Raw genomic sequence first — 22,274 nt, 5'->3', positions numbered from 1 at the left:
TCATTGCTCATGTTAAATAACACCTTATCCAAACAAGAGTCCTACTGACTTCAATAGACGACTTGCTGTGTAAAGATGGCATAATCTAGCCTTTGGAAAGGAGACTATCATACACTGATCTCTGAGCTGTCTAGGTGGACATTGCTTGCTCTTCACTGTGATAGTGGAGTGCTGCAATGAGTTTTAATTTTTGGAAGAGTCTGAACTTAAAGGACAAGATTTTCAGAAATGGGTGCCCGAAGCCAGACCCTTCTGGGAATGCGCCTCCCAGACCTGTGCTGGCAGGGTTTGTGCTAACACACTAAAAAAGAGCTGTGTAGACATTGTGGCTGAGGCTAGCGCTTGGGTTCTCAAGTCTCCCCCACCATGCCGGTTTGAAAGCCAGCTCCAGCCCGAGCCGCAACAGCCCTACTGCTATTTATAATGTGCTGGCGCAAGCCCTGCCAGCACAAGTCTGTGGACTCGGGCTGGTAGGCTCCCTCCCACATGCAGTATAGACATACCCGTAGTCCAGATGTGGGCACCTAACTACATGGGCTCATTTTCGGAATTGCTGAGGACCCAACAGCTGCTATTTTCATCAACATCTCTGAAAACCAGCCCCAAGTTATTTCTCATGTGGCTCCCAAATGGAGGCACTGCACATTTTTTGAATGACCTAATGGGCTGGCTGGAGCTGAGCTGCAGCCCAGCTTCCACATGCCACTGAGGGGACAGAGGCCAGGAGCAGCCAGCAGCTGGGGGACCAGCCATTGCCAACAGTTCTGCTGCAGGCTTGCAGGTCGAGGGTCAGCTCCTATATGTACATGTCCTTTGAGCTCATGGTCCTCATCAAGAATGTCCCTATGATCCTCACACTTTTGCCAGAAGCTGGGAATGGGCGACGGGGATGGATCACTTGATGATTCCCTGTTCTGTTCATTCCCCCTGGGGCACCTGTTAGAAGACAGGACACTGGGCTAGATGGACCTTTGGTCTGACCCAGTGTGGCCATTCTTATGACCCTGTTTATTACCTCGATTGTTCCTCACCCCCTGAGCCCATGTCCTAGATGAGAACATGCGACCATGTTTCTGCAACAACCCTACTGCACTGCAAACATGTGTTCTCCTTCCTTTGTAGCATGCTTTCTGAATTAAATAGTTACCAGTATTCTGCACTGCAGCTTGATAAAGTTCTCTTTTTACAGGGAGATGTTTAGTGGGAGTTTTGCTGCAGGACTGGGCATCTCATGCTTCAATTCCTGTGACACAGTATGAAATATACAGACTGTACAGTCCATCTAAACGACGCGCTTCTAATCATCCCCTTGCAGGTGTTTCGAGAGCAGGGCATCCTGTTTGGGTATCGCCATCCAAGAAGTTCTGCAGCAGACTGTCTCCTCAGCGTCTTCCAGATGACAAATGAAACACTAAATATATGGACACATTTTTTGCCTGCCTGGTACCTGAGCTGGTTTTTATTAACTGCTGTATTTTCAGATGTTTAAACTCACCCTAAGCCGATGGCTGTTTGTGATGGGGGGCGACTGAAGGATTTGGGGACCTGGGTGGGAAATGTACCGTGTTCCAACGGAGGGACAGGGAAAATATAACTGAGAACTCAAATAATAACAGTGGGGCGGGATTTCACTAGTAACACACAAGATACTAACTCAGTGTTTTCTATTTCAGGTACTTCCTATGGAAGTTGTTTGCCTTGGCCTATTCGCTGGATGTCTGGAACGACACGTATGCCTGGCCCTTCCTTGCCTACATGCTCACGTGCTGTATTTATCCTTTCACATCCAGCTGTGCCCACACATTCAGTACGATGTCCATCCAGGCGAGACATATTTGTTATTTCTTTGATTATGGTGCCCTTAGTATGTACAGCTTAGGTAAGAGTCTCCAAACATTGTCTTGTTAAATATGTAACAGAATCATTGGCAACATCTTCAGAAGCATCCAAGTGACTTAGGGGCCAGATCCTCAAAGGTATTTAGGCCCCTAACTCCCACTGATATCCATAAGAATTATGTACCTAAACACCTTTAAAGATCTGGGCCTAAGCCCCATTGTCAAAAGTGACTTTGGCATTTAGGAGCCTAAATCTAATTAAAAGTCAACGGAACATGGGCTCCTAATTCACTTTTGAAAATAGGACTTAGGCTTTTAAGTCATTTAGGCACTTTTGAAAAAGTTGCCCAATGTCTCATTTTTTTTCTCATTCGTCTTTAATGCTTTAAGTATTTTAGGATTGCTGTAGGTGTTTTTCAGTTAATAATAATTCATGCTTTGCACCTTCCGTTCAAGGATCTCAAATCACTTCATGAACATTAATGAAGTAAGGCTCACAACACCTTCATGAGGTATGGAAGTATTTTCATACCCATGTTACAGAAACTAAAGCACAGAGTTTAAATGCCTTGCCTGAAGTCACACAGGAAGTCCCGAGGCTGCTGGTATTTATGCCAGGAACCAAGAGATTGACAGCTGAAAATGGGCTTAAAGCTACCTTTGTTCCCCCCGAGTCAAGTCCTGCATCAACCCAAGAATTGGGGTCCTTTCCCTTTATGCAACCACAGCAAATTAGGGACCAAATGCTACCTGGGCTGGAAGTGAGAGGAGGAGCATGGGCTCTGGTGGTTCATGCTCTGCTGCTTGAATCCTGACGCCCAGGGCTGGGTTCTTTGGGGTGACTATGGGAGGCACAGTGGGACAATTGTTCCTTTGGAAAGACATGGCATTTGCCCTGGCTGGTGCATGCTGTGGCCGAACAGCCAGCTGGGGGATGTGTCCTGCTGCCTGCCTGGTGGATGACATCTCCCTGGAGCTGTTGGGTCCATCTCACTAGTGCTTCCTTCACATGCCACCTTGAAATCCTGCTCCACCAATTAGCAAGGGGAGATTGGAGGACCTCTTGTCCTTAACTATTGCAACATGACTGTGTTGAAGACACACCCAGGACTTGAGACAGACAGACAGACACTTAATCCAATTCTGATGCCTGCCGAAGTCAAAGACGAGGCTTGCTAGATACTTGTACTACCATCCACAGAATGTTGAAGTACAGTCCTGCATGTTAACATTTGGTAAAGTCACTCTGTCTGGGAGCGTTGAAGTAAAAACTGTGACTTTTTTCTACCATGAATCAGTGCTGTGTGTTAATGGTTAATCCTGGGGGTAGAGGGGACCAAAGCAGTGGCCTGACACTGTTATGGCTCTATAGAAAGAATGCTGAGTACGTGCAACCCGTGTGAGAATAGCTCTGGTGTTTTTACTGATACCATCGAGGGAGATGCAGGCCATCTCACCATTTGTGAATTAATTCCATGCTTTTGTCTACAGTGGATTACACCTGCTGTTTCGGTTTAGAGTGGCCCGTGGCTTGTAAAACACCTGTCGCCAACATTTTTAGATGTTGCCATTTTGCTAATGCCCAGAGTAAAAGGATGAAATTGCACGATCCAAATAGCTCCATATCCCCATAGCCCCCTGAAAAACAAAGTAAGGTAAATTAGCCCTAACCTGCTGGTTCAGATGTTCTGCATTCCTGCAGTGCCAACATAGCACATATCTATTATCACGGGACATGTCCAGCCTCCTTTGAAGTTGCTGGTAATTCTTATCAGTGCACAGTCATACAAGGGGTTGCTGAAAGTACCCTGCTCTGAATCAGAGTTTCTCCTCTGTGATGTGTCTAATCTGCATAAGGATCCAGAGGGACCTGGCTGTCTTGCTTTAAATCAGAGATACCCTGACATGAAGTTACTGCCTTTGGGTTTATTTATTACATTTGTAAAGGAATGGGCCCCGTGGGATGCGTCATCTCTGTTACAAGGAAGTCCTGCTGACAGCAACTGGAACAATAAAGTTATCTTCAGCACTTAATGAAATAATTCAAGCATAAATAGGAATGACAGTAAAGAAATCATATACACTGGCAACCACATAAATACAACAGAAACGTAAGAACATCTCCACTGCAATTTAAAAAAATCCATTGAAGGGTCCGATCGTGCAGTCCTGACTTAGCCCTAGCAGTCACTGCGGGGGGAAATGCCTGATTTAGGACTGGTTGCAGGGTTGGGCTCTTCGGTTTTTGTAAAATACCTGAAAGGAGCAGGCTGAAGCATACTACAATTCTGTCACTTTACAACAAGAAAAAACAAAAGGTTCTGGGCTGGATTCTTCTCTTGCTTACACTGGGGTCAGTCAAGAGGGACTCCCCTCAAGTCAATGGCATTGCACAGGCATAAAACCCAATATGAGTGAGAACAGAATCAGCCCAGGGATACATAATTTGACTTAATTTTTTCTAAGAGAAAAAGATGTATAAACGTAGCTAGAATAGAATGTTATCAGGCTGGGCTGCCAATGTATAGGGGAATGCTATTGTCCTAAGTCAATTTGTTTCTCTCCTGTGTGATACAGACTAACTTCAAAGCTCTAATTGTTTAACCTAGTATCTGAAATGATGAAACTTTTTTCCTTATTTTGTCTTTTACATGTGTTAAATTAAGGTCCCTAGTCCACTTGCAGACACCTCTGATCAAGTCCATGGCAGACTATCCACTATCAAAGAGACAAAGGTAGGTGAAGTAATGTCTTGTACTGGTCCAACTCTTGTTGGTGAGAGAGACAGACACCTCTCTCAGCAACTGAAGTTGGTCCAGCAAAAGATATCACTTCAACCACCTTGTCTCTAGACCAGCACAGCTACAACAACACTACATATCCAGTATCAGTCAGCTTCAAACAACAATGGCCTTTTTCTGATAGTTTTGCCCCTGAATCTGGAGGCTTCTTTAAAAATCAATTGTTGCATTTTCCAACATGCTGAAATCCTGTCCTTCCTTGCAGCTTTCTTTAATTGCAGAGGGAGCTACAGGTGCTCATCACCTCTGAAATTCATTACCTCTGAGATATATTTAGGATCTGCCTACAAGATACACAGGATAACATAGGTTTGCTTGTTTGAAACCTGCAAGATCACCAAATTACCCGGGAGGTTACTGAAGGGCACTAATAACATTCAAAACTAACCTGGGCACTGATTTTATTTTCAGGTTCTGCGATTGCTTATTCAACGTATGTTTTCCCAGAAGAATGGATCAATAGCACTTTCCATCACTGTTATGTACCCATTGCTGTGCTTAACACGGTCATTAGCACTGGTCTTTCCTGCTACTCCAGGTACAGTTACCTCCTGATTATCCCACTGTGACTGTGAAAGCAGGTTTATTTACAAATGTAGCTTTGGCATATGCAACACTGTGTGCACTGGGGAAAGGACGTTTAATTTTAGAACCATGTCACACAGTGAAGTTAGAGCAGCTTCACAAGAAAGCATGTGAAATAACTTATCGGTAAAGCTTTATTTTTAGAGTTGCTGAAAGCTAGCTTGATATCTTAACTTACTATGTTTAATATGTCGGCCTAAAGTAACTTGTTTTTTTCTTTAACTACAGTGTGCCTGATATATGGGGTAAAGAAATTTGGCCCCTGTGCTGCAACCACTTAAGCATGGGTTTAATTTTAAACACCTAGATAGTCCCGTTGAAGTCAAGGGGACTGCTCATGGGCATAAAGTTAGGAACGGGCGTAAGGGGTTGCAGGATTGGGGCCTCACACCCAATTGCCTCCTTTGTAAAGGGTAATAAACATGACGTGTACTGTATGCTTACCATGAGAAAACCATTCAAATCTAACTGCCCTGAAAATCTGACTTTATTATAAACTGAAAGTATCTTGGCATGCAATTTGGATTTGAGCAACATTTCTAAAAACTGCCATAGTACTCAGCTAGCTTCTGGTTATGAATTACCTACCAAATCTCAAAAAGGATCTTTTTAATCTTAATTCATGACGGAAATCCTCTTTAAAGCCTTCTCCGTAGAAGGTTAATCTCTACCATTAGGATAACTCGCAGTTTGCCTCTGCAACTGATTTTTGGTTTTGGAGCTGCATGAATAGTTCAGTGTAATTAGTCAATTGTCCTTTTACTGGAGGAGTGATCTCAGTTTTTCCTGTTAGCATGTGTGTCCATTACAGGACAAAGCACCACAATAGCTTCTGCCTATTGAGGAGTGCTTCCCGATCAGCTGTAGTGGCTCTAAGTACACTCCTGACCCGGGGCCTTCGTTGGCATGTAATATGTTTGAAATGATATTGCCATAGAACAGGGAGAGCCGAATCCCCAAAGGTAAAACACCAAAACAAAATGGAACAGCAGCTGAGGTGATTCTGTTGTAGCAGAGAAAAGAAGCAACTCCAGGGGGGAACAAATTGATAGCATAGCAGTGCCTGGGTCTACCCAAAATCATGCTGCAAAGCTTGGGTGTCCCAGATGGGTCCTGATCCAGCCACTTACTTACAGAAGTAGCTCTGCTGAGTTCTGTAGGGTACTCGCAGAGGACTGACTACTCACTAGAGTCAGGGCTGCAGGTTTGCCTCCATCATTTTAATTTTAGTACCAAGTATTATGTGAACTGCAGAATTAGGAACTGATATTTTTAGACCATCCCACTTGTCTTGCCTTTTTTTCCCCTGTCCTTTTTTCTTTTTTAACTCTATTTCTCTCTTCTTCTGTTTGTTTTCCCCTCCTCTTTTGTGTTGGTTGACTTTTGATTTCTGTTGTCTGGTTAGACAAATAAAGACAGGTGACAGTGGGTTAACTCTAGCTTTTACAATTTCAAGTATTACCAGGCTAACCCAGTTATGAAATGTCAATGAGTTTGACCAGTCCACGTGTAGCTTTTTAACCTATTTTAAATTCTTTTTAATTTACAAATTGAAATGCCAGCATCCTCCAATTGCAGAACTGGAGATATGGTCATGTAAAAAATTTTTACAGCACTAAATAGATCGGATAAGACCGTGTAACATTGTTGTCTCAGCAATGCTGAAGTGTCAATTGCATCTGTGGTGCCGCCAGCAAATGTCACCATTTTAACAAGTCAAAAAAAGGTTCCCGAGTAAGCAGAAATTGTGACTAGTGGGCTTGATTCTGCTCTAACTTTACACCAGGGTGATTCCATTGGCTCAAATAATATATTCCTGATTTACACCAGCCTGAGTGGAGAATCAGGCCCACTGATTTCTAATTCCCATCTCTAATGGGATAATAGCTCTTGAATCCTAGAGACATCTTCCTCTTCCTACCAAACCATCCTGTTGCTTCACAATCAGCAGTGCAATGTTGTCCCCTGTGTGTAGGTAACTTCTCTATTGTCCATAATAAACATGTAATAAAATCAGAGAATATCTCTGTGCAGTTGACGTTGAACTCTTATCGGAAGTTTTATATATTTCCCTAACTTCATTCACGCAAAATAGAGCTTTCCTGTCCAATGAGCTGCAGCAGCCTGGAACTTCAGCTTACCCTGTGCCAGCAATGACTTTGGTAGCTACCAGACTCTCCATACCTTCTTTTCTGTTTGTCTGTCTCTCTCCTTTCTTTTTTTCTTTTAGGCTCAGGCCCGCAGCTGCAGAGGAAGAGCAATGCCACCCTGTGGCACAGAATCACTTTCCCCAGGGGGCTTGATGTTCACTGACATACACTAGGAGTGCACAGTTCTGTAAAATCCATAGTTTTGTGAATGTCTCTTCGCCAAAGTCCTCTTCCTTGTTTATGTAAGTGGCTAACTCACGATTGCATCCCCAAAGGGTGCACGAGCCACGCAAGGGGTAGAGATCCTGCTTCAACAGGAAAAGGTTGGAAAGAAAATGGGAGAGAATTTAAGGGCCTGACTGATTCCCTGGGAGTTTAAGGCATTCAGCACCATGCAGGAAATGCAGTGCTCAGTGACAGCAGGAAATCTCATTTGCTTTCATACAACACAGAATCCTTCCATAATCTTAATTACTATAGCTAAAGGACCAGGTTCTGCTGAGTTACGCCAGTGCAATGCTTCCTAAAAATCAATGCGAGTCAGAGCAAAACTTGGTCCACACTGCGGAATGGGCAATGTTGGAAGCAATGCAGTCGAACACGTTTAGAAGTGCAGCCATTTCTCTCTCTTGTCTTTTTTTAAAAAAAAAAACACTCCCAGTAGTAGGCCAATGCAATCTTGGGCCATCCACATCTACCATAGCTTTTATGACCATTCACAGAAAAACCACTGTGACATTCTATACCTTGGGGAAGTGTCCTGGAACCCCCATATTCCTCATTTACATATGATTGTGATCTTACGTATAAACCATGCCTTGTAAGGTATCAGGGGAAAGGTTATGACCTGCTGAAAGTCATTTCTCTGTCCATATGTGTATATCATTGATGCATGAGAATTATGTAGTATGGTGGTCACTAAAACATGCTGTAAGTTGGGGAATCAGCCAGACATCAGCTCCCCAGAGGCAACAGCAAGGAAAGTGGCCAGCACCCGGGTGGGGTATCAATCAACTCATCAACAACCATTGTCCAGCAAGGGACCTACAATGCAATGACTCACCTGCATGAGACCACACCAGGGGAATTGCTCAGTCTTGCCTAGAGACTCGGCAAGGCCGACCCAGACATGCTGGACTTGTGTTTTCCAAGCACATGGACTGAGGCTATAAAACAGACAGAGTGGCCACATGCTTGGCCTTTCTCCTTCCCCCACCTATGCTGCAAGTAACTAAAACACTGAGAAGACAAGACTGCAACAGAGGAGATTGGCCCAGATTTCAAGGGGGAAATCTGCATACTGAGGACTGCAATACCCAGTGGGGTGAGAAAAACTGCTTAATCTAGTTGTTGCCCAGTCTAATAGGGCTGAGAGTTTAGACTGCGTGGTCATATTTTATTTCTTTTGGTAACTAACTCTGACTTTTTGCCTATCACTTAATATCACTTAAAATCTACCTTTTATAGTCAATACATTTGTTTTACTGTTTATCTTTACCAGTGAGTCTGTATGAAGTGTGTGGCAAATCTGCTCAGGTTTTGCAAAGGCTGGTGTATGTCCACTTTCCATTGATGAAGTGGTGAACCAATTAATAAATCTGCACTGCCATCTTGAGCAGTGTGCGGCAGTATATTCCTGGGGCACAGTGCTGGGAGCTGGGGGGATTTGGCTCTAGTGCCTTTCTCTGTGTGATTCGGGAGTGGCTCTGGGAGCAGCTATGCAATCTGGGTGGGTGTGGACTCGACATGCTGTTGTGCTGAGTGATCACAGCGCCTGGAGGGGTTTGCTGCTGGTCACTAGCAAGGCATTGCGAGAGGCGGCCCAGGCTGGAGAGGGTTAAGGGGGCACAGCGGTCCCACAGTCTCAGGCTGCACCTTGGGGGGATCCCGTCACAATCATATCTACCAATAAGCAGATATATTTCCACTGCTCCAAATGAACTGGGCACTAACTTTCATAGGCATGCAGATTATTTTAGTGAGTAAAAGATTATGTAGTTGCAACAATACAGTATAACGATTTCAGGTTGATTAATACTCAGGCCATTTGCACTTCATCATCATCTTGGCAAATCCCAAAGGGACGTAGCCTTCTTGTAAAGCAATCGCCATCCGGATCGATCTTTGGCATGGTGCTTAAGGGTGTCTGGTTGTATATTGAGGTTTCTGTCCATCACTGGCAACCTTGTCATGCCACTGAAGCATTTCGCACCCACATGGTCACCGGCGGGGTAGCAACATTCATTGGTAAGCATGCATCAGAACTCATTGGTCTTCCATTTTTATAATATATCCATACCAACAAAGCTGCTGGAACTGATCCGGTCCTGATGGAGATGATTGTTGGATTTGGCTTCGAATATCTTCATTTCTGATCTTGTCTTGCCACTTCATATGGAGCAGCTGACGGAGACAATGAAAATTAGAACCATCAGTCCAGTGATCTTCAGCCCTCCGATGCGCCCACGTTTCATTTCCGTGCAACAGAGTTGGTGTAACTGTCATTCTATAGACCTGCAGCTTCATAGAAAGCTTGATGTCATGAGGTCCCCACAGAGGCCGCTGAAGGGCCTGAACCATGGATGCTGCTATACAAGCATCCACATTTTTCAAGCATTGTTCAGCATTGTCTTTGACGCTACTCAAGGATCTGACAGCTGGCAGCTGCTCCATGTCCCATTAGGACAGGTTAATATTGAGCTGGTTGTAAACAGAAAGTAGCTTGCATGGGTCTGGTTATTAATCCCAACAAAACTAAATCTGTAGCCATTACCATCAAACAGCCTACAGCTCCAGATTACAGCCAGCACAGTATTAACCTGTCCGGGTGGGACATCAAGCAGTTGGCAACTATTTTCACTTGCTCTAAAACAGTGGTTCCCAAACTGGGGTTCATGAGCCCCGGGGGTTCGCGAAATGTTACAGGGGGCTCTTGGGAAAAAATTCCCTAATGGCAGACAGAATTGTCCCTAGGGACTCCGGGCAGCATGAGGCCAGCAGCCCGGAGCCCCTGGACTTCCAAGAGCTAAGCAGATCAAAGCAAGCGCATCCATCACACTGAGGAGATTTAAACTTCAAGACTCCTTATAAGAAATGGAAAGGGAGGTGGATATTTTTTGCTTTTTTTAAATTAAATAGGCTGCTAGTCTTGTTTTTAAAATTATTATGAAGAACAAGTTTAAGCTTTGTTGTAACGTGCGTTGTTTGCCTGGACTGCTCAAGACCTGAATGCTTGTGCAGGAGAAACTCTTTGAGTTGGCTTCTTAAATACCTTCATGCTGTTTCACATCCAATACTCCTTGATGAAACATAGGAGCCTTGTATTATAACAGGCTTATTCAAAGTGATACAAGCTACGAAATTGAGATCTTGGAAGAGTGTTGCCGTTTTCATAATGTAATAAAAATACTGTAATTATAAATAATAATTAATAATAAATACTGTGTAATAAGCATGTCATAAAAACAAATTTTATATTTCCAAGATCACTGTTTTTTTAATTTATACTCAGGTAAAGGAGAAAATCCCTGGAAATATTCATTTTTAGGCAGGGGTTTGCAAGACTTGACATTTTAGTGAAAGGGGTTCACAGGTTGTTAAAGTTTGGAACCACTGCTCTACAATAACTAAAAATGGAGAAAGTATTAGGATATAAGCTAAATTATGACTTAATTGGTATCACAGAGACTTGGCAGGCTAAATCTCATGGCTGGAATATTGGTAGCGATTGTGTAGGAAGGACCAGCAGGGAAAAAGGCAGGAAATGTTGCATTATATATCAAGAATATATGGACTTGTTTTGAGGTCTAGAAGGAGATGAGAGGCATATCAGTTGAAAATTCCTGGGTAAAGATAAAAGGGGAAAAAATAGGGGGGATATCATGGTAGGGGGCTACTATAGACCACGAGATCAGGAAGAAGGGGATGAGACATTTCTAGAATAACAGAAATATCCAAAATGCAAGACCTGGTAGTAATGGGGCACCTTATCCAGACAACTGTTGGAAAAATAATGCAGCAAAATACAAAATGTCCAATAAATTCTTGGAATGTATTGGGGACAATTTTTTATTTCAGAAAGTGGAAGAAATAACCAGGGCGAGAGCCATTTTAGACTTGATTCTGACCAACCGGGAGGAATTGGTAGCGAATCTGAAGGTGGAAGGCAATTTGGGTGAAAGTGACCATGTGAAATGATAGATTTTATGATTCCTAAGGAAAGGAATGCGAGAGCAGCAGAATAAGGTTTACTTGGTCCTGCCTCAGCACAGGGGATTAGACTAGATGACCTCTCAAGATCCTTTCCAGATCTACATTTCTATGATTCTATGTACCCATTCATCTTAACCACTTCATACTGTTCCTCATGAAGATTAATAGGAATATGAATCATTGTATCAGCATGAAGATGGAACTTCTTGATGAAGGCAGGAACTTTTATCATGGTCATCAGAAAAAAGTTAATGTGTTTCTATAAATCTAGCATACCAGCTCTTACCAGCTTCTCAGGAATTTGTTTCAATACTGGATAGTTGATTGGTGAGTCGGTAATAAAGCATTTTTTCCCTTTTATGTACTTTACGAATACTGAATTATCAAATGTGAAAGTGTATAAAAATGGCTGAAAACGAACTTATTTTTGACTTTTAGGGGAAGCAGGATGCCTCCATTGCTGTCTCACTGAGAACTTCCTACTTCTTCCCATATCCTTCTCACCCACTGAATCAGTATCTGTGCAGCAGTCGCATCTCAAGAGCTCTCACTTCAGATTCCTACATGGATCTAGAATAAAGACTGGACAAATGGAAGAAAACAGAGAAGTATTTCTGGGATTTGGTGCATCTCACTTAAACTTTACTTGCAGAACTGCGCACCTGGGCTGAAGAATTGGTGTTATGTTTCAGAAATGGAAGCAAATGTAGATTTGTACATTGCTAAAAAGAAGTAGCAAAATGCAGGGCAACTAGTAGCACAGCAGTATTTGAATGGGTGCATGAGGACATGCAGGATGGGATGGAATCTACACTTGCACCGAAGCTCAGCACCCTACAAGGAGGATAAAAAGAAAGCCAATAGGATCATCATCGTTTTCCATACCCAAAGTCTGCAGACCTCGTTTACCATATGATTGGCTTTCACAGAGGTCCAAACTGTGTCAGAGCTTTGTTGGGGGCCAGCTTCACATCTGATCTGAAAAGCACTAGTCAGTATCTAGTCCAGGGGTTTTCAAACTGGGGGTTGTAACCCTCAGGGAGTCACCAGGTTATTACATGGTGGGTCGCGAGCTGTCAGCCTCCACCCCCAAACCCCACTTTGCCTCCAGCATTTATAATTGTGTTAAATACAAAAAAAGTGTTTTTAATTTATAAGGTTTGCTGTGTGAAAGGGGTCACCAATGCGAAAGTCTGAGAAACACTGATCTATTCATTGCTCAGAAAGTCTGGATAGTTACAAAGAATTGTTTTGCAGGGACAGGGTGTTAAAAGAGCTGAGAAGTTGGTAGGGAGCCTTAGATGACCTGAGCACAGAATGCTGCATGTAGAAGGTGCAAGGACAAGGAGCAGTGAGAAATTTGAACTTGCAGTAATGAAACAGCTGCTTTGTAGCTACCAAGTTTGTTCTCCTTGATAGCAAGAATAAGACCTAAGGAAGAAGTGCAGAGTTAAGACGACCCAAATTAGCATCAAGACACACCCATTCAATACACTGTATGTAACCACATTGGGAGCAGGGATGAAGGAGATTTGAGGCTTACTTTTGCCATACTACACCCCATGCTTATCTTTCCTTGCCCTCACATGGAACCAGCCTCCACTTGTGCTACATCACTCAAGGATTTACAGGATCAAGCCCTGACTCTAAGGGATAAGTGAAGTGTCTGTGATCCCTGATATTCCAACTGGATTTCTGACCTGGGTAGAACGGTAATGCATCGCATTTACTATGAACTGTGTATGGGTACCGCTGAGCAGTAATGTCTCTCTTTCTAGTTCTGTCTTGGTTTGGAATCTCAAGCTCTTCATTTGAGTAAATGAAAGTCACCTATGAACATGTTTTTTCTGCTGAAAGGTGTGGTGTTCTTTCTAACTCTCCTCTTTGGCACAATTACCACTTCTTTCAGCTCTGAGGACTGGTAAATTATGTTTAGACTTTGCACCAACAAAATATAAAGTGCATCTCAACAATTTTCTTTGTATTGCTAACAAATTCCAGCATATATGGCTCCACCCAAACATACTCTTTTCTTCTCGTTTACCATATGATTGTAATCAACAGGCTTGGTGCTCCATACCTCCATTATAACAGTGATGTCATAGAAAGGTAATAAGGGTCAGATTTATTTTATTTTATTTTGAATTTTAGCTGATATGTTTGTATTCCCTGAAATGCTGCATTTACAAAATCTTGGCTGGATGCAAAATATAAGTATTCTGAGACATGTGCCATGCATTGTAAACTGAAACTGTGATTCAACTTAATGAATCAACATTCATGACCATGGCATTTATGCTGTTTTACTTACAAGATCTTGTAATCCAATATAAATAGATCTCTTTTTATGACAACATTGAGTTCAATATCTAGCCCCTGTGATGAAGCAGTACAAAAACTCAGAGGTCAAAATAACTATAACTTTTAAAGAAGTAAACTCTGTTTTTTCCAACTGACATATGGTAGATGTTGCTAAATTTTAAAGGATGCACTTTCTCAGTGTTTTCCCTTAGGCCATTAATACTGCTTTGAAATGTGTGCCAAGATAATGTAAAAAGATTTTATACTTTCAAAGCTGCTCTCAGAGTCTGTGTTGAAGAGCCCAGTGCATGCTAATCTACATCTAGAAAAGACATCCATTTTAGTCAATCAGAGTTTAGAAAATTGTGTCTGATTTGTTTGCTGTTCAATGATTTTACACAATGGTAGGAATCTTGTAATCTGGGAAATAAATGTGTGTGATTCAGCCATCATGGAAATGGCTACAGACTCCTCAATATGATGCTAATTCCACAGTGGCCTGCAGAAAACAATTGGAAAGATTGTTATAGTGAATCACACAAGGAACCAGCACTTCCAACGCTGCTCCCAGTGTCTGTTTATGTTGGACTCTCTCACCTCAGTGACACAGCAGCACCCCACAATACTAGCTATCAGGCTGGAGACCCAACATGGAAGTTTGCTGAATTGTAGAATCAAGATATCCCTCTGCTCCATTCATCATTCCTTATTATTAATGATGACTGGCCTGCTATGCTCCTGTATTAGTGCAAGATTCAGCTATTTGCAGTTTGTTAATTGTCTTATCTACAACATGAGAGCCGAGGAAGTGGGGAATCAATGGAGTTTAATGGGGAATGATTGTGGGTGCCCTGTCTCAAAAGGCCTGATCCATGCATGGTAAAGGCAGTGGGAGTCTTTCCATTGACTTCAGTAGAGTTGGGCCAGGCCCACAGTTTTAACCAGTCTTTGCATAATTCAGCTGATTGATGCGTTATAAACAAGGTCATTGTTAGAACAAACCTGGACATTTATGTGGCTTGTTTGTCTACCAGGTTTTACAATAATTAGTTGCAAAAACAAATTGAGGATGGCTGTAATTTGGGTTTAATTTCTCCAGCCCCACTTCTGGATTTGGACAGCTTTTTGTATACTAGTATAGATTACAACAGCTATGAAAATATGGCTGTGCAAAAAAATTTACATAAAAAGCATGTTCTGCAAGCCACAGTTCCTTCGAAAATATCCCTGGCAGTTGCACAATCCTTATTTGCCTTAATTTTGTAATTTGAAATGCGTTTTATGCAGGTTCCCCGAGATACAGCAGCCCAGGCTCAGTAAAACTCTTCGCACCCTGGCTTTTGCATATCCGTACCTGTTCGACAGCACCCCTCTCTTCTACAGGGTACGCACTGAACATTCAACTCTTATTAAGATGCCATAAAATACATTGGCTTCCTGCAGCGAAGTAACTATCGGCTATTAACATGAGACTGAGCGTATTTAGGAAAATCTACAGACTTTTTTTTAAAAGGAAAACGATATGAGCTAGAAAACAGTGTGTGGCTATTTTTGGCAAATATTTGCTGATGTACAGATGATTTTGTGCTCAGTACTGGGGCACTCAAACATATTGGCAATTTACCATGAGCCCAAAAGCTGCCCTTGGCCCAATTCTTGGATGTCAGTGGGAGTTCTGCCTGAGTAAGCTCATCGGTATTTGGGCCCCAATTTGCATAAAATAGAGATGATTGCGTCTGCTCTCATATCTACTACTGGGTTCTGCCCACAGTGTTCCAGATCCCAGCGTACAATAATCCAGCCCGACTAAGTGGCCACTTGTAGTCCTCATACTAAAATGGCTAGTAGTCAAAGATCATCATCTTGGTATATAGGGCTACAGGGATAGGTGGTGTGTTCCTTGGAAACATGCAACAGACAGACAAGAAAGCCGTTATATATAGACAGCTTGGGCTTGATTCTCCACTGTGTCCCAGCAGGGAGGGCACAGGAGCTGACTGAGGCTACCTGATTCCCAGCTAGTCTAAACTGAAGCTCCATGAAAAAGGCTTTAACTTACAACACTGGCATAAGGGCCCTTAGGGACCTTACACCAGTGGCGAATAAGACTCAGATATAACCATGCCCACTTCACTGTTGATCCCACCCATGCCCCAATGTATGAATGCCCCTGCCCCAGCCCCACTCTCAGCTTACACTGGAAATGAAGAAGTGGCTAGCACAGGGGGCAGGGCAACTGCCTATGCAAACTTTCTGCTAGTGGAGCATTCTGGTGTGTGGGGTGACTACTCCACAAGCCACCTCTAGCCGTTTTATGAGGCCGGGGGACCTTAGCATAGCAGCAAATCTGGCCCCAATCTAGAGGTATTCTTCAGTAGTTCTCTAACTTTCCTTTTCTTGGTACCTCATGTGTAATTTTTCCTTTTGATATCATAGCTATATCTGTGTACTGGGGAAAGCTGCATGGATAGTGTAATCCCAGTCCACTACAAGCACTGTGTGTTTGCCTTCCTCACTTGTTTCATTTTTGCTGCACATCTGCCTGAGAGACTTGCCCCGGGATGCTTTGACTATATTGGTGAGTGCAGAACACTGTGATTTCTTGTCTTTACTATTTTTTATTTCCAGCATTTAAGAGCACAGAAGCTTGGGCATCTCATGAGGGATATAATATACCCAGAGCAGAGTAAATGGTTCATATCAGGAAAATGCATTCACTGTTTCACGCTCATGGTTAGAGTAGCCATGCATAGTTGTGCAAGAAGCCATCTCCAATGACCTGTTGTTTCAAGAAGTATCATAGAATCTCTAATGACCACAAAGTGGTCCTTTGCCATCCAAAAATCCATACTGGGGTAGGCAACCTATGGCATGTGTTCTAAAGGCGGCACGCGAGCTGATTTTCAGTGACACTCACACTGCCCGGGTCCTGGCTACCGGTCAGGGGGGCTTTGCATTTTAATTTAATTTTAAATGAAGCTTCTTAAACATTTTAAAAACCTTATTTACTTTATGTACAACAAGAGTTTAATTACATATTATAGACTTATAGAAAGAGATCTTCTAAAAACGTTACAATGTATTACTGGCACACGAAATCTTAAATTAGAGTGAATAAATGAAGACTCGGCACAGCACTTCTGAAAAGTTGCTGACCCGATCTACACCATCATGCCATGCTATACAGTACTGAGTTGGAAGAAAGATTGACTCATCAATACCACTTCTTACAGCACACAGGTGTTTCCTGGTGGTCTCCCATACAAGCAGTGATCCGGCCAAGTTCTATTTAGCTTGTATGCTCTGGCAGAATAACAGCACAAAACAGTATATGCAGAGCTTTGGTTTATAGTAGGCAGGGATTCAGTGAGTTTCCAGATGGACAATGGCCTTAGTTTAGCAGCATCACAATAAGAGCCATATAAATTAGTAAAATAAATAAATTGAATTTTTTGCGCATAAGATTTGCTAAGCTGTCAGAGGTGTATTTTAATGAAACCGAGAAATTTCTTGTTAAATATTTTTAACTCTGTTGCAGGGCACAGCCACCAGCTTTTCCATGTATGTGGGATCATTGGCACACACTTCCAAATGGAGGCCATCTTTATAGACATGAACGCTCGCCGTGACTGGCTCTTAGCTTCCTCACCTCTTCTCGCTTTCTCTCAAACAGCTGGTTCAATTGGTATCTCCATTATCATTAGCCTAACTATCATTGTGGCTTTCTCACTGGCTCTCTATTCAAGACCAAAGTCCTGTAGGAAAGAAAAACTACATAGGCATTAAACTTTAAGTAGAGACTGGTTTTTAGTTACATTGCTGCAAATGAGAAATACCAAGTAACTTTAGTACTGGATCAATGAAGGTGATGAGGTATTTTGATGAATGTTTTTCTTGGGGAAGATACTCCAGGGGTTTTCAAGAGTGAACCATTTTATATTGCACTGCTTTTTGTACATATGACTTTAAAGTTGGAGACAGATTGTGAAATGGTTTAAAATCAGGTCAAGTTGATATTTTAGCATGAAATTATTTAGAAAAAAATTAAAATATTGTAAAAGGGAGAAGTGTAATATTTTGAAAGCCAGTATTTGAGGGCAGATTTAATCCAAATGATGAAACTCACTGTGATACCATCTTCTAAGTCAATGGCCATTTATCTGTGTTGATTTCAGTTGATTGCTTTAGGGTGGAACCAGGAAACTTTATTATTTTGATTATAACATGATGGTACATTGTGATTATGTCAGTTCATAGGCATAAGTGTCTATATTTTATATATTTAATACATGGGGTAACATCTTGATCCTATTGAAGTAAATGGCACTTTTGCAACAGACTTCAATAAGAGCCAAGATCTCACCCTAGAATCCTAGTGTTCCTAGGATTGGGCCTTTCAGTTCTTCCCTCGGGAGATTACTCCAGTCTGAGTTCACTGTTAGTATGTTTTTCCAATATTCAGACTAAATTTCCTTGGCCTGATTCTGCACTTGTTTACGGCCTGATCAGTTGGTGGGTGTTTTCCACTGAGTACAATGAGCTGTAATTCAGGCCCTTATATCAGTCTTACATTGGGGTAGTTCCACTGACTTCATCAGTTACACTCCTGACTTACAGTAATGTGAATGAGAGGAGAATCAAGCCTCCATTGCTTCTAATTACACGTCACTGAAAGACTATCACTGAGAAGCCATCAAAATTGCAATCTGGGGTCATAAATTTTGGCTTGGAAGCAGGTGGCACCCTGCGATTGGACCGACTTGCACTCAGCTGGTGACCAGAGAGGTACTAGGCCAGGTTATAATGTCAGAGTATTTCACTACTGTTTTTTATACAAAGGAGTGGTACTCAAATGTCTCAGGCTTTGAGGTTATCTGTGACTTGATTGCATATTAGATTATCTAATACCTTGGAATACATTTTTATTAAGTACATAAACATATAATGCAGAAAATTACAATGAGATTATCAAGCTTCCTGATAACTGTATGGGTTTATTATATGTTTTGTAAATAGTAGCCTCCATCGAGGTGTAATAGATGCACTTTAGGTTGACAGTACAACACAATCTTTAAATATATTCTGGGAAAACACAACTTGGAAATGATCTTACTTTCTTCTGAAAGCTGATCAAGATTTCTATTAACGTTTATTACCACTGGAACATAACTTTTTATCCAACATTTTATTTAATTAAAAGAATCATAACTATGACAAGAAAAGCGCTAATATGGGCTGCTGATCTGTTTATCTATCTTGTCTTTTAGTATAACTGGGAAAGTCTGGCTTTGTTTGGAAAAAGTGATTTAAGATTCTACAGGATTAATTAATTAATTTATTTCTCAGTTGGTAGTCTAACTTTTCAGATTCAATAGGTCCCATGTTCTGTGACTATTACACATACACAATTAGGTAACTTCAAATAAGCAGTGGTTCATAGGAGAACTACCTGTAAAACAACACATTTCTGTTCGACATGGTAGTCTGCTCCTTCATCCTTCTAGACCCTACAGCAGTGTCACATGGGGATCTGGTCTGACACACATTTTAATAGAGCAAATTAGTTGACTGTCATTCCAACATTTTCTGATCTTGAAACATCAGCTGGAAAGAGAAGCCAGATTAATTATAATGAGAGAGAGACATTCAAAACCATACCATGAATTAAGCTATACAGCTGTAAAGAAATAAAGTCTATTTATGAAGACTTGGTCTTGTCATATTATTACATGTGAAGAATGCCAGAATAACTGTTTGTTTCTTTCAGCCTCTCTACCATGTCTGTACAGTACTCCAAACTGAGTCCTGCAAACTGAAGGGCAATCTTTGGCATAACCCGTCCCAAACACTGAGCTTAATTTGCATCCTCTTCATCACCCCCAACCAAGAAATAGGCAAAGCCCTTCAACTTTAAGACCAAATCTAGAACATTTTTTCAGTTATATATTTCAATTCAGTGGTACTTTATTAGCATGGCAAGCTATACAAATTTTGCCAAAGTGTAAAAAAGAGACAGCCATGGCAGGTATCTGTCCAGGATAAAGTTAAACACTGTTTGGGATATGATCCCATGTCTGTCATTTCTATCCATTCCTGACCCAGTGCCAGGCTCCAAGTTCCTTCTAAGCTGTGCAGCCATACAGCAGGGAGAGGTGCCTTGGCCCTGCCCCCTCCGAAGCTGCCGCTGCCATCAGGGAGAGGCACTCTCCCCAGTCCTGGGCTGCTGTGGGTAAGAGAGGGCTGGGGGAAATCCTCTCTCCCTGCTGCAGCCTGCACCCAAAACCCCTCATCCCTGACCCCACCCCAGAGCCTGCACCCTCAGTCAGAGCCATCACCCCCCCCACACCCTAACCCTCTGCCCTAGCCCTCTCCTGCACCCCAAATGCCTCATTCCCAGCCCAATCCCAGAGCCTACACCCCCAGCCAGAGCCCTCACTGCCCCGCATCCCAACCCTCTGCCCCAGCACTTAGCTCCCCCCCACCACTCCAACCCCCTCGGCCTCATCCCGGCCACACATCACCTCCATATTGGTGCATATAATAAAACTCATTTTGCACATGGATGTAAAAAATTAGAGGGAACATTCTCCTGGATTTAACCTCTACCTTACTTTTAACCCTAGTCTTTATTTTACCTTAGCCCCAGACCCCCAACACTAACTCTCTTCCCATGATATTATGCCTAGCCCTAATCCCATCCTCAGTCTGAGAATTACATTCGTCCACCTCTTAGGTCCAATATTCTCCATCTCCATCTCCACCCCACTGATTATCAGGAGCTATTGAATGTATTACTTAATGTTGAGGGAAAACTGGGGCATAAATGAGGGCTAACTGGCTGAGATGATGTTGGTTGATTGACAGAAGCAATCAGAAGAGATGGGTGGGTTATTTCTGCCCACTGACTGAGCTGTGGTTCTGGCCTTTGTGGCCAAGGTTTGCAATCTGCAGAGCAATCAGATCCTGGCTGTTGCTAGACGATCAGGTAGCTGCTATAGCCAAGTTAGCCTTTTTTCCATCTATGGAGAGCTAGGAGGTAATGCCCCCCAACTTTTTTTTTTGGATGCAGGCTATGCAACTGTCCCCCATGCCTTTGTCACCTTGAGATTAGACACTGGAGTACGCTCTACATATTATAAATCTATTTGGAAACTGCAGTTGATGCAGGATTTGGCAGCTTTCTTTTTAAGCAATCGCTCTCTCATGAGCATATTAAATTGTGCTCTATGACCTCCACTGATGGCCTATTTTCTCATTTTTATGAGGTTAGTTTTGACCTATAATGCCCTAAATTTCCTAGGACTTACTTAAGAAATTCTGCTGTCCCTATGACGTACTACTGCAGCTCTTGTTAGTAATAGCACCCGTAGTGCTTTCAATACAAGAGAGGAGGAGGTCCTGGCTGGCTAGCAGGCAGGATATTCTCTGTTAGGGTACTGGGCCTTTGGAACTTGCTTCCTCTCCAGTTCTTAAACAGCCCAACTTTGTCAGCCTTCAGGGCCTACTACAGAGCCCACCTTTTCTCCCTAGCTCCAGAAGAAACAAGTAGGGCAGAGGGTGGAACTCGGGATTGATTAACTTCAGCTATATTCATATTGTTGTTGTGTAAGTTGATCTAGGGAAACTGATACATCAGCTTATTGTTGTGCATTTAAATATAGATATATCAAGGGTGCCCAGAGCACTGGATGGACTATTCTTCTTATAGTTTGTATAAATCTAAATAAATGATGGCTAACTACTATACTAAATACTTACGAAGTTAGGGCATTTAGCCCATTCATCTACCTCCTTTGGGGCCCTCCTTGGGCTTGTTCACGTTCTGGATGTTGTCACATGTCCTAACAACCACACTTTAGGTTTCGGCACTCAGGATACTTCCCTAAGGGATATTCCGTTGCCAAAAGAAATTAACAATGTACTGTTGTCTTCAGTAACTTCCAGGCGTAGCCATGGAACCACCGGGAAGGCAGGGGCAGAGGCTCAGGCTGCTGGTGGGATCGCACCTTCTCGCCTGCCCGCGACTGGAGGGGAGCAGAGAGACCAGGTGCGGGAGGGAACATCTTTGATAGGTTATAAGTAAATAGAAGCTGTTACCGCCCCCACCTCGTCTCGCTCCCAGCCCGGGGCCGGGCCGACCCGGCTCCAGCTACCCTGCAGCCAACAGGGAAGGGAAACAAACAGCCCTGAAAGCGGAACCCCGCCCAGGCTAACGCCCTAGGCAGCGATTCCCCAACCCACCCGGGTGGCGCGCTACCCCCGGGGCCTGCGGCGCAGCTACCCCGTCCCGTCCCCCCTGAGTCCCCTCTCCGCTGCGCAGCCCCTCTAGGACCCGGCCTCCTCCCGCCGGGCCTTGCCCACCCACCTGGAGCCTGCGCGATATTGTC

General features: G+C 42.9%; 1 protein-coding gene and 1 long non-coding RNA gene across 6 annotated transcripts in view; one reads left to right on the top strand and one right to left on the bottom strand.

Annotated features, from left to right (window-relative positions):
- PAQR5 (progestin and adipoQ receptor family member 5) overlaps positions 1 to 17,804 on the top strand; it is a 27,717-nt gene extending 9,913 nt beyond the window's left edge. Inside the window, exons 3-8 of the mRNA XM_039491673.1 lie at positions 1,316 to 1,443; positions 1,674 to 1,879; positions 5,051 to 5,177; positions 15,175 to 15,271; positions 16,324 to 16,465; positions 17,426 to 17,804. Coding sequence (XP_039347607.1) covers positions 1,316 to 1,443; positions 1,674 to 1,879; positions 5,051 to 5,177; positions 15,175 to 15,271; positions 16,324 to 16,465; positions 17,426 to 17,673 — 948 coding nt within the window. The 3' untranslated portion in view covers positions 17,674 to 17,804. The remainder of the gene's footprint in view (positions 1 to 1,315; positions 1,444 to 1,673; positions 1,880 to 5,050; positions 5,178 to 15,174; positions 15,272 to 16,323; positions 16,466 to 17,425) is intronic.
- LOC120373350 lies at positions 9,233 to 22,210 on the bottom strand. Of its 5 annotated transcripts, XR_005585504.1 has the most exons (4): positions 21,676 to 22,210; positions 19,337 to 19,491; positions 12,008 to 12,168; positions 9,233 to 9,777 (listed from the first exon to the last, which is right to left on the bottom strand). It is a non-coding gene; the product is annotated as an uncharacterized LOC120373350 (long non-coding RNA). The 5 variants fall into 5 exon arrangements; XR_005585502.1 differs by lacking the exon at positions 12,008 to 12,168 and having other exon boundaries at positions 9,243 to 9,777; positions 21,676 to 22,200; XR_005585505.1 differs by lacking the exons at positions 9,233 to 9,777; positions 12,008 to 12,168 and adding an exon at positions 16,979 to 17,642 and having other exon boundaries at positions 21,676 to 22,202.
- Between the last annotated feature and the right edge of the window lie 64 nt (positions 22,211 to 22,274).

This window comes from Mauremys reevesii, linkage group 10 (assembly GCF_016161935.1).
Source record: "Mauremys reevesii isolate NIE-2019 linkage group 10, ASM1616193v1, whole genome shotgun sequence".
In the NCBI taxonomy this organism is placed as follows: domain Eukaryota; kingdom Metazoa; phylum Chordata; order Testudines; family Geoemydidae; genus Mauremys; species Mauremys reevesii.
The sequence above is the reverse complement of the archived record's forward strand: the minus strand, read 5'-3'. Positions and strand labels throughout refer to the sequence as shown.